The sequence below is a fragment of the Argiope bruennichi genome, chromosome 6 (genome assembly GCF_947563725.1).
Source record: "Argiope bruennichi chromosome 6, qqArgBrue1.1, whole genome shotgun sequence".
Lineage (NCBI taxonomy): Eukaryota > Metazoa > Arthropoda > Arachnida > Araneae > Araneidae > Argiope > Argiope bruennichi.
Genome location: NC_079156.1, coordinates 109,350,015 through 109,363,117, shown reverse-complemented (window position 1 = coordinate 109,363,117; position 13,103 = coordinate 109,350,015). Strand labels below are relative to the sequence as shown.

The following is a 13,103-nucleotide window of genomic DNA, read 5'->3' as shown; positions in this document are numbered from 1 at the left end:
TTGCAAAGATAGTGTAAAAATTCAATCGTCTTCACCAATTTTTAATGATAAGGTATGTATGGTAGGTACACTGCCCAATTTTCTGATGAAAGAGATATTTTTAAATGCAAATGAAGTTTGTTTTCCCATAGATCTCTCAAAGAAACTTTGCTCATGTGGACAATCATCATTTATCAGTTGTGCAAGATGTCAAAATATATTTTGTTTCCAACGTTTTTACTGTAGTTACCATTCTGGTTCTCGTATATAATCAAAAGTAAATGCATATAGGATAATTTTTTAGAAATATTGAATATTTTTTTTTTACGATATGAGTATTTATAATTAATAATTATCACCATTTATTTTATTTATTACTTTTTTACTATTTTTAAATATTAAATTACAATTTAAGTATTAAAATAATAAACATTTATCTTTGCATAAAAATAAGTAGCATATTGATTAAAACTATCTGTAAATAGTTAAATAAATTTAAATAATTTTATTTTGTTTAAAAAATGCATCTCTATTTATAATTTTTTCTTTGAAAATTTAATTTTATTATTACGTATTTTGATAATAAATATTTATTTTGGATGAAAAAATTAAAAACATATTAAGTAAGAGTATTTGTAAATTTTTAATTGATAAAAGTTATTAAAAAAGAAAAAAAAAATTCCTAGCGTGGTTCGAACCCTGACTTTCCGCATTCGAGACGGTTACCTAGGCAACCGTCCCATCGGGAACATCATAACGGGAGTCAAGTTATCAGTATATAAACTTTACCAAAAGTTCGAGAACCATTTTCTCATAAATTGAGTGGCCATTGTATTTTAATATTTTCATGAATGAATATTCTAAATGCATACCATCATTATGCTAAATCTCATCCCAATCTCGGATTTCAACCCCGTGCCCTCCCCTTGTAAATACTTTGTACAGTTTTTTAAGGGCTGTACTGTTTCAAAAGCATTTATCATTGTTGGTCCCAAAATATGTTTGAAAAATTGTGTGACAGAAGAGAAAGATTTATTACAGAGTGGAAAGCCTTTTAATTAATGCATACTTAATGGAATACTTTATTAGTTATCATCTATCTTAATGGAAAAGTTTGAAAGTTTTTTTTTTTTTTTTTTTTCATAAATTTTCACTAATAGAAAGGCATATTCTGTTAATAGATGGTCATTAACATATATTCAAAAAGCTTTCCTAGGGGAAAAGATAAATTTGATATTACTGATGTCCAAAATGAAGATCACTTGCACATTTCTTATAATGATTCAAAACTGCTATCATTAAAATTATTAAAATTTGTATTTATATATTTCAAAGAATGGATAACACAATGTTTACATTTTGAATAAACGGTGTTAGTATAAGTTTTGAATGTGAAATTTACCATTTAAGCATATGAGATTTTTGGCTGCAAGGTTGTGAATATTGAGTTAGAATCTACAAGTGTGACTAATTGCGATGAGAATGAGTTCTCATAATCATTTAAATGATTCAAGAAGATAGAAAGGTATTGGTAGATTTGAAGCTGATCAATCTGAAGTGAAAGTAGCTTAATGGTTCCAATAATTAGATCCTGGTCGTAGTATCAAATATTTAGAATTAATTCTATCACCTAGATGCCTGACCAAGACTGTCCAAAAATGTTGACACCTGCACAGGATCGATTCTTGGCATTAAGTGCACAATGACATAAACAGAAATGGTTACTGAGCTGTCTTGTGACCTTTGTTGTTGCATTTGGGAGGAAAAAATTCAGTGGAACAATGTAGAAATGCTTAGAAGAGGGGGCTTTTTATGCATAATGTTCTAAACAGCATCTTTCTTGGATACACCAAGAATGGGAGGATGTATGTGTGTTTGTTATTCTTTTCACTGATGAATAGAGATTCAGCAGACAGTGTTTCTTGTCTTCATCTGGATATAACCTAATCCACATTATCGTCCCTCAGGGAAATGTTCTATTTGGGTGGCAGAAGAATCATTCTCTGAGGTGGCATCATGTTGGCCAGTGGTATATCGCTTTGATGTAGATAATGTCACCATGCATCATTATATTTATAAGATTCTTGAAGCTTGTGTGAGTTTTTTCCATGGCGCTGCAATCCTGGCCTTCCTTTTTATAGACAGTAATACAAAGTAACATGGACCTATCATATTGCTTAAAGAGGATATTCAGCATATGGACTGATCCATAGTTTCCTGATCAGTTAAAATTCAAGATAATTTAGTACCAAAAATTTGTGTCATTTATATGTATAATATAGTGTTACTTTGTTAATATCTGATTCTTTTTTCCTTTTTAGGTGCTCTTTCATCATTTCAAATTTTTCTTGAACCTGTATTTCTTAGTTATGGCATTATCACAATTTATCCCTGATGTTAGAATAGGATATTTATATACTTATTGGGGTCCATTGGTAAGTTTTATTGTTATTATCATCAAAGCAAAAATTATATTCTGTGAAAGATCTTCTAAAGAAAAAATTATTTTTGTTGTCTTTATCGTTCATTACAGTGTTTACTGACATTTTGCTGCATCCTTTTATTTTGTATCTTTACTCAAACTGGAAAGAGATTTGAATTTGTGATGAACGTAGAAAAATTAATTGCATTGATGCACTATGTTATTTAAATTTACACTGATATTTAAATAGAATGCTTATATCAAATTTTAATGTCATGTTATGCATAAGCCATTAACTATACAAATTTAAAAGCTATGTTTTTTTACTTATGGTATGGCTAAATCTAAAATAGTTGCACATATTGTTATATCCATTGTCTAACAATATTTATTAAAATTAGGCAGCATCTTAATCTCTCCTGTCCCTAGTTTAACCCATTTCATATTGTTGTACAATGTAGTTTAAGCTGTATAATTTTTAATGTTGGATTTAAAATTCAATTATTTCTTGCATTGTGTAGAATATTTTCATTTTGCATGTTCCATTCCAATTTCCTTTTAATGGAAAGTTAATGGAAAGTACATTTGTATTGGCTTTTTCTGTAATCTATTTTGGAAAATTTTTCACTAATTGTTTTATTTATTTCAGGGTTTTGTGCTGACTGTGACACTTATTCGTGAAGCCATTGATGATTTCAGACGTTATCGAAGAGACAGAGAAGTAAACTACAGAAAATATAGAAAATTGACATCTCGTGGTGTTGTGCAAGTTCCTAGTGCAAACATAAAGGTTTCAGACCTGATTATAGTTGATAAAGTAAGATAAACTCTTCCTTCTAAACTGGTTATATATTCAATAATTATAGTTATAACTTAAAAGAAATACTGATTTAAAAACTTAAATAAAAAAAATGTGTTTAATGTAACAAAGAGAATACATATGCATTTAATACTATATCTTTTTACTAATAAACTGTTCCAAGAATATCTATCTAATGTGTGCTTTAAATAAAAATTTTGTGTATGACAATATGGAATATTTTAAAGGTCAAACTGAAGAATATTTCTGACGAAAATGTTTCCTTATTTTTTAAGGAATAATTTAATTATAGATTTTTAGATTTTTTTCCCCCTTTTAGAAAAGTTATTGCATATGCTCAAAAAAGTTTTTTTTTTTTTTCCCCTCTTGCTTTGAAAATGAGATTAAGATTCTTTATCTTTTTTAGCAATGAGTATCTTTTTAATTCACTCTCCTACTGGATGAATTTTATATTAATTGACTGAACTTATCAATTCTGTCTGCATTTTTTTTTTACATAAAAATATTTTTTTTTATCCTTATTTCCTTGTGCTTTAAACATTGATATTAGTTTCTGAAAAAGCTGATGTTCATTATAATATGAATATTTTATAGCCATTATATTTTTCTCTTCAGGATCAAAGAGTTCCTGCTGATATGGTTTTTCTGTCGACTACAGAAAAAACAGGGTCTTGTTTTATTAGATCTGATCAATTGGATGGTGAAACAGATTGGAAACTGAGATTAGCTGTTTCTACCACACAACGTTTGTCTTCCACAGATGTAAGTATTTATTCTGAAGGAACTTACTATCTTTGTTCTGGTTATATTTAATTATTTTGTTTTATTTGTTAATTAGTCTCATCCATGATATAATGTCAGAAAATTATTTACCTTCATTTGTGGGCCATTGCATTTGCTGTATTAGTAATCAAGATTTCACTCCCTTCTTTGAACTAATAATTGTATTAATCTGTGGTTTCAATCTCCTTTTCTATTTAGTCATCCTATGACAAATATCTGATTGTTAATTATTGGTCAGTGAAACAAGAATAGGAACCCCATTAGTGTTCAAGAGAGACTTTAGATCTTGGTTTCTATTTATTTCAAAAGAAGGGAAAGCACACTCTTTTTCCATACTAAATTTCCTGTATTGAGTGGTATTTGTGCTTTCCTCTAATCTGTAAGCTGAAAATTAATTAATGCAATTTCATCTGTTTTGTACTTTAGCTTTTCAATTTAATTGTTTATTGAACTTGCCTTCAACTGCTTATAAAAAAAATGACACATATGTTTGAATTATTATACTGGTATGATATTAAAATAAATAGTTGAAATACTTATATTGGATTTATATTTAATTACATATCGAATATTGATGTACTTGGCAGCATAGTTACTCTTACATTCCCACCCCCATAAAAAGCAAAATATATGTATATAACGCATAAACTGACACCTTGTTAATAGGATCTAGGGTAGCATTTGAGTTTGATATTTTTACTTTTTATTAATATGCTCATATCTGTTGTATAGGATTGAGAATTATAATTTTATATTATGCTAAAAATGTAATGTGGATGGTATTGTTTTATTTATCAAATTTTTTTTGTTGTTTAATGTAGTTTGTATCAAAAATTTTTCAATTCCCTTAATTGTTTTCTGCTCTAAAAGTTTTAAATTTCATTTTGATTTCAGGAGTTGTTCCAAATGGATGCTTCTGTTTATACTGAAGAACCAAAAAAAGCCATTCATAGTTTTGTTGGAAAGTTTACAAGAGTAAGACAAAAAAAATTCTAATTAAATATATAGTTCTAAAGTTTGCATTTTCCTGTGCCATTGAAATTCATATATATTATATTTTCTTAAAGAATGATGGTGAAGGAGCAGAAGTTTCTTTGAGTATTGAAAATACATTGTGGGCTAATACTGTAGTGGCATCAGGAACTGCCATTGGTATAGTCATTTACACTGGTTCTGAAACTCGTAGTGTCATGAACAATTCTGAACCTAGAAGCAAGGTAACAAAATCTTAAGTACCATATTTATTTCGCTGAATTTTAAATTATTTGTTGCACACCTGAAAGGGAAGAATTTTGATGCTTTGAGAGCTTTTTTCAAAATTTCTTTCAGGTTCTTTAATGGTAATTAATAAAAATTTGAAAAAAATATATTAAATCAAATTTTTAAGTTAAAAAAATATAGCAAAGCTTGCTAAATTATTTTATATTTACATTGAGTATTTCATTTTTCATTCTTTGTAATTTTAAATGGGAAATAAATTTTCAAAAGAAGTGATCAAGTTTTTCTGGTAATAAAGAAATTATGCACGAGAAATGTATAAACTCTGAATTGGGGAATAAAATTTGTTGTTAATTTCATTCTGTATTTTTCAGAGAAATCATGGTACTGAAATTTTTTTTAAATAATAAAATATATCATTTTGAAATTGATGAAAATCCTGAATTTTACCCCCTTACTGCTCATTTCTATAAAATTCTCATTTTGGTCCTTTAATTTGGATTGATTTTTCTATATAAAATTATAAATTGAAAATTATTTACCGATTCCCACTGAATTTTTCTCTTTTGGACGAATTTAAAGGGAAAAAAAATGTTTAATGTAATTGTAATTACTCCTGCAATTAATTTCTGCAACTCTTAATAATTAGAGTAACATTTTTTTTAGTTCCATTTTGAACTTAAGACGTCTAATTTCTTGCATTTCTTTTTTAATTCATGGAGAAAAATTTTTACATGATAAAAATGAAACTTGTGGTACAATAAGTGATTTACTAGAAATTGAAAATTCTTGTTTCAGATGCAAGCATTTCTTTAGGATTTTTATTTATTTATTTAATGTAAATATTCTCAAAAGCTGAAGAAAATCAATTGTGAAAGTTATATTGTTTTGTCTACTCTTTCTCTCTTCATTTTATTTTTTAATGTTTTATAAAATACTTTTTGTAAATGTTGCAGGTTGGAATAACTGATCTTGAATTGAATCAACAGACTAAAGTTCTTTTTGCTGCTGTTATTGGTCTTGCTCTTGTAATGATGGCATTAAAGGTAAAATATTGAAACTTTTTTTTTCGTATAAAATTTTTTTTATAGATTTATTTCTGTCTTCATCCGTTATCACACAATTTTTCCAAATAAAATGTATATATTTTTTTTTTCAAATGACATGTATTAAACTTTTCATAGCATATTTTGTAAAAATTGCTTGAATTAAAGAATAATCTTTGAAAATTTTATCAGTGTAACTTTTATAATTTAGAGCAGGGATGAAAAATCTTTTTATGGTAAAAGAACTAAGAATATGTTTTTAAGAATTATAAATGCATGTATAAAAAGATTTTCACTTGCTTAAAACTCTATCATAAAATAAATTAAAAGCTCTGTATATCTATTTTAGGGATTTGGTGGTTCATGGTATCGATATTTATTCCGTTTCATCCTTTTATTTTCCTACATTATACCAATCAGGTAAATATTTTTGTTGAATTATTTTTAGTCATAGACTTTTTTAAAATTGCAATAAGAGTACTATTTTAACATTTTATTTAATATATTGCTGTTGAATATTGTGATAAATGTTATTTATAGTTTTCAATTTGTATTTCTAGCAACTTTGAAATTAATTCTGTTAAATAGAAAATTTATAAAATAAGCTGTTGCTTTGAAGTTTATATTTCAATGGCAATCAGGAATCATATTACTATGTTATGTTTTAACAATTAGATCTGAAAGACATTGGAGAAATGGAAAAATCATATTGAAATAATTGAGCATTTCTAGTTTCTTCATTATTATCCTATGATAGTATGATAATCTGATAATAACTATTTTAATACAGTCTTCATATTGCTCTATTATGTTCATTCAATTAAGCAAAATTCTGTATACCCTTTTATAAGCAGGTAAAAATAAGTGCCTCAAAGTTTAACTGGAGGGATATATTCTGAAGGTATTTGTCTTAAAACTGGCTAGCTAATGTGCTTTTTGTAAATTAAAGGTGAATGTCTTAAGAAAGTGCCGTTAATATACCAAGTCTTATTCTGAATTGAATTTCCCTTAAAGCACTCTCTCTTTGTTAGAATGAAAGAGGAAAGGAATTAAGTTATTTACATTTAATGATATATTTTCTTATAATCCTTGTGTAGTTGAATTTACCTCTGTGTTATATTCTAAAAGATCTTAATTTTTACAAACTTATTTATTTAGTTTAACATACTAATAAATTTCTTGATAAGTACAATTTTAAAAATTAATGATATAAAACAACTTTATCATTTTAGGTGTATCTAGAACATAGTTTTAAACATTCTTTTCTGAAAAAACAAAGTGATAGAATTTCCATCTAATTGTTTCAATTTTTCAGTTTGAGGGTGAACTTGGATATGGGTAAGATGGTATATTCGTGGATGATGCAAAAGGATAAAGATATACCCAATACAGTTGTAAGGAGCACAACAATTCCTGAAGAGCTTGGCAGGTTAACATTCTTGTTATCTGACAAAACAGGAACATTAACAAAAAATGAAATGGTATGTTTAATTTTTTTTTACTCAAATTGATAATAAAATGTTAACACATATTTTTACTGTAAGTTTTCTGCCCAGTTGTATGAAAAACATATGTGAAAATATAAATTTCCATCTGTATGCTATAGAATATAATATAATTTTATATTGGGAATACTTTTTTGTTTATAATCTACTTTTATCTATATTTTCTGTTGTATTAGATTTTATTAATTTTTAATTGGATTGCCTTATGACTTTTTTTCTGTTAGTTATTAAAATTTTGAAATTATATAATATTACTACATGATAAGTTTTTAAGAAACATTTATAATATGGAAGATATAAAAACAGTCTTAAATTGCTAAATATTTTGAAATGAATTTAACAATTGTATTAGCCCATTTCACTGTGCTTTATATTTGTTTTCATAGAAAATTATATATTATGACTGCTGTTTAAAATAATTACTATAATCTTTAGCATAAATATGAAAACATTTCTTTCCTTTTTTAATTTATAAATTCTTTTAGTAATTTTCTTTAATATTTTTACACTTTAAAATTTTAACAAGCATGTTTTGTTTTAGGTCTTCAAAAAACTTCATTTGGGAACAGTAGCATATGGATCTGAATCATTTGATGAGGTAATCTTTTAGATTGTTTTTTGTTTTTTTAATGTAGGTGTGTGGGGAAAATTTTCTAAATGTTTCTATTAATAATTCTTGTTAGATTTAAAAGTTTGATGAAGAAGCTGAAATATTTATAGTATCTTACATATATTTTTGTTATCAGTTAGATGTTCAGAAGAATTAACATCTTTTTTTTTTATTTAACTAATTTAGCATGTAGCTGAATAAGCTGAAATATTTATAGTATCTTGAAGTTCTTGTTCTTCAATTAAAAGTTTGATGAACAAGCTAAAATATTTATAGTATCTTGCATATATTTTTGTTATCAGTTAATGTTCAGAAGAATTGTCATCTTTTTTTTAAAATTTAATTAACTAATTTAGCATTTATTTATAGACAGAATGACAAAAATCCAGTTATAAAATTCAGATCAAACTGTGCTTCTTTAACTAAAAATGTCATTAATTTAAGAAAATCGTTAAAAAATTTTATTATAAATTGGAATGATAAAAATGGCCTTTTTATTTATTTTTACTTAATGATTTTCAATGTTTAACCATTATTCTTTTTGCAAGATTTTGTTTTATGAATTTAAAATTAGCTTTTATTTTTGATCATCAAATTTTTTTTAGTATTTTTGTACTGGATAAGAATCTGACATTTAAATTAAATCTAAAAATTTCAAACCTTTGTTGAATGCCATTTTCTAAAATATAACAAGATAAAAAATAAATTTTATTCTAGATTTTTAAACAATAGCTAACTTTTTACCTATAAAAATAAGGTATGAACAAGTTAATAAAAAGCCAGTGCCTTTCATTAGTCATCATAATTTACAATATATTAATAATTAGATTTTGTTTTTAAATTGTTCTAAAATTTTTAGGTTGCTGCTCATATTAAAACATTTTATGCTCCTACTCCATCTGGTAGCTCTTCAGCTGGTGCCACTCCAACCAAAATGCCTTTGCCTAAAATGAGAACTGTAGTGACAAGAGTACAAGAGGCTGTTAGAGCTCTGGCTCTCTGTCACAATGAAACTCCTGTCTATGAAGATACAGATTCAGTTTGCATTGATACATCTGATACTGGCATAAACTGTGAAACAGAAGCAGACCAACAATCTAACCAATCATTTGTGTACCAAGCATCAAGTCCCGATGAGGTAAGAGGGTTTCTATCTTCAATTATTTTTTCTTCCAAATATATTATTTGTCTTTTAAGAGAGTAACATAGGCAGCCGTTTTTGAGGATTAAATATTATTCAAAATTTTATTTCTATTACCAGTAGATTTTGATATAATTTTTTTGAAGAACTTTTCATAGAAAGTAGTCTAAACTTTAATTACAAAATGTCTGTACAAATTTGATGCACATTAGCCATATTCAATTTATATTAGCCTCTTAATTTAAGCAATTAGGATACTTCGTTTTAAAAAAAAAACTTTGATTTATAGATATTTAAGTGTATTTTTAAAAACATGTTTTGTTGATAATAGCTAGAAATTCTTTTAAAATAGTCTTATTTTAAAATATCTTGGATCACTTCTGAAAATAAAAATCTATGTTTGAGTGATTTGTAAAGAAATTATCATTTCAAACTATGAAAGTGAAACTTGTAAATCTGAAATTTTATAATAACCTGTCCTTAATATAAAAGTACTCTATATAGTTTCTTATTTTTGTAATATTTTTTGCTCATAAATCAGAGTATTTGATATTTTAATCGCTCCATTTGTAATGTTATTTTTTAACTATTCTATATATTTTTTAAATGGTGTAATTTTTTATTTGCTTTTTTTAGATCAAGGAATATTAATGAAGTGGCAATTGAAGTCCCACTGCCTCTAAATAAATGGCAATGCCATCTATATTGCACATTTTGGTGTAGATATGAACTAATATCACATTTGAGATGTTTAAACATACTCGCATAATTTTTTTCCCCAATTTAAATGAGAGTAGCATATATATAACTGTTTTCTATATTGAAATTTCTTTAACTTTTTGCCTGTGTGAACCTATCATTCCATGTATTTAGAGCATGTTTATGTTAATTAAGCTAATGAAATTGTGAAAAATTTTGAATATGAAAATTGCAACTTTTTCTTTTCATTCTTGTGTTGTACTGACTGTAAATTTTGCTTCTGTTATAATAGTTTTGTGTTTTAGTGATTTGACAGAATCTATCTGTAATTTTTCTGCATTTTTTTAAATTTAAAATTTTGACCTTCCACTTTTTTTGCAATTCAATCTTTTGTTATTTTGCAGTTATTGTATATATATGTATATATATATATATTTATATTCTAATTTCAAGGTTGCACTGATTGCCTGGACAGAAAGTGTTGGCTTAACTCTGATTCATCGAGATATAGCTTCTATGAAACTAAAAACTGCTCACAATCAGATCTTAAATTATTCTATTCTTCAAATATTTCCTTTCACCTCTGAGACTAAAAGAATGGGTATAATTGTAAAAGTAAGTTTTTAGTTGGAATTTGTCATATCTAACAAAACATAAATATAGAAAGCATTTTCAATTGAATCTCATTTTTTATTGTATTTTAGAAATTAGTCGAATTTTCATCTTAGTATTGTTATTTAAGATATATTTTTGAATTGACTGGCAACAAAATTGATATTCTCTGTGGGGAGAGGTTAGATAAGTGATAATTGGCAATTCATTGTGGATTTTCATGCATTCCAATTCCACATTTTAAAATTCAGATGTAAAAAAATGGTATTTTCTGTAATTTTATGGTGGCTTATAAAGTTATTTGCGTAGCTAGATTTGTGTCAAAATGTCTTTTAAATTTTGAGAAGCAGGGAAAAAATCAATTGCCTTTTTGAAATAGAAGTTAACTTGAAAAATGTACATCGCTTAAAAAAAACTCACTTTGGATTCTTTTTTCTTTATTAATTAATTTTTCTGTGCTTTTTAAACTTTTTCTCGAAGGAAACTACTGAAAAGAATTGGTAATACATACCATACTTAAATATATTATGATTATTTGCTTGTAAAAGACTATTGTAATTATAATAAAGTTGTGTGTTGACACTCTACAATCAGACCATTTGACATTTACTAAATTTTTCACGTATATATGCTTGGGGATGTGCACCTTGGAGCGATATTTTTTAAATTTCATGCAAGGGTGCATGTGTGTATATCTTGGAAACTGGGACCATGCAGCTCAGAAAGATTTTTTTAAATTTTTAATTAGAATTTCAATGCATTAAAAATTAAACTGAATTTTTTTTTACTGCCATAACTTTCATGCTTTTTTAATGCTATTAATTTAATAATTGTATATTATTTTCCCTGATATTTTTGTAGTTTTTAATTTTTTTTTGCCTAATTTCCAAGTACAATGTTAACCTGAAATTCAACGCATTTTCATTGTTCCATCAACTATTTAATTGCTGGATTTTCATCTATTAGTGAAAATTAAAGAAAAAGAATTTTGTTTAATATTTACGTTGTTTATAAGAAGAATACAGTGTGCATTTGCAATACCATGGAAGTTGGAAGAGAAATGAACTAGACAATTATTTTTTTAATGGCACTATGGTGTCGAGTACTTTTCTCCATTAATAAAGTTCATCTACATGATGAACAAAAAATATGCAAAACTGTTAAAACATTATGTCATGGACATGAAATTACATCTGAAAGATTTAAACGAAATTAAATATTACCAATGTTCCTGATAGCTGTAGTTAATGTCAGTTTGTTTGTAATATAAGTGTCTCTTTACTATTAGGTTGTAAACTTGCAAAGCAGAATTGTATAAAGGTGATGAAAAGCACAAGGAAATGATATAATTTGTTTTACTTCACTATATTGAAATGACATCAAAGCTTCTTTTGATGAATGGCAGTCAACATTTAGTTCATTTTTCTTTCAGATATTATTATACATGCTATATTAAATTACTTTATTAAATTTAATAATTAGAATTTATCCTTTGTGAATTTTAGGAAGAAAGCTCTGGGGATATTATATTTTTTATGAAAGGTGCTGATGTTGTAATGTCCTCCATTGTACAATATAATGATTGGTTAGATGAAGAGGTAATTCAGATTTTTAGATTTTGTCAAATGACATTAAAATGCAGAATCTTTTTTTCTGAATTTAACATTGATGGAATTCTTCACAGGGTTCTACAGTTTTTTAATTCCTTGTAATTAGTTTTCAGGTTAATTTCTTTAGCAATTTTTCTGTGATTGAATTTTTATTTATATTTATTTCAGTGTTATGCTACATAGAGTTATGGGGCTGTATTGAATGTTATGCTACAGAAATAGCTTACTGCAATCATTTTAATGTTTTTAAATTTAAAAAAAAAATTTAAATGCTACATGAAGAATTTGAAAAGGAAATGCTGTCTATACATTATTTTCTGTTGTCAATATTTCATTTCTCAACTAAAAAAAATGATTAAGACATAAATGAAAAGTTCACTTTTCTTTCCTCACTTCCCCACCCATCTTTCAACATTAGAATTCTTTATTTCATATTTAACTTTTTAATATAATTAAGAGTTTATAGACATTATGAAATGTTGTGTGTTTACAGATTGATCACTCTGTACACATGTCTGTCTCTCAAAAGTCTTAAATTTAATGATACTTCTGTAACTGTTGTAGTATATATATATATTGTTACGAATTTCCTGCGATGTGCTTAGAGTAAATTCAATAAGCAGAATCCTTTTAACAAAAAATAAATAAAGCTATTTAT

At 26.3% G+C, this 13,103-nt stretch overlaps 1 protein-coding gene across 2 annotated transcripts in view; it reads left to right on the top strand.

The window, feature by feature from the left end:
* LOC129971165 (probable phospholipid-transporting ATPase IIA) overlaps positions 1 to 13,103 on the top strand; it is a 47,653-nt gene that overhangs the window by 10,250 nt on the left and 24,300 nt on the right. Inside the window, exons 4-15 of one of the 2 annotated variants that reach the window (XM_056084680.1) lie at positions 2,301 to 2,414; positions 3,051 to 3,191; positions 3,837 to 3,983; positions 4,899 to 4,979; positions 5,072 to 5,221; positions 6,179 to 6,268; positions 6,618 to 6,688; positions 7,584 to 7,749; positions 8,315 to 8,371; positions 9,243 to 9,521; positions 10,677 to 10,838; positions 12,341 to 12,433. In XM_056084680.1, coding sequence (XP_055940655.1) covers positions 2,301 to 2,414; positions 3,051 to 3,191; positions 3,837 to 3,983; positions 4,899 to 4,979; positions 5,072 to 5,221; positions 6,179 to 6,268; positions 6,618 to 6,688; positions 7,584 to 7,749; positions 8,315 to 8,371; positions 9,243 to 9,521; positions 10,677 to 10,838; positions 12,341 to 12,433 — 1,551 coding nt within the window. Of the gene's footprint in view, positions 1 to 2,300; positions 2,415 to 3,050; positions 3,219 to 3,836; positions 3,984 to 4,898; positions 4,980 to 5,071; positions 5,222 to 6,178; positions 6,269 to 6,617; positions 6,689 to 7,583; positions 7,750 to 8,314; positions 8,372 to 9,242; positions 9,522 to 10,676; positions 10,839 to 12,340; positions 12,434 to 13,103 lie in introns of both variants that reach the window. The other variant, XM_056084679.1, reaches the window with a different exon arrangement.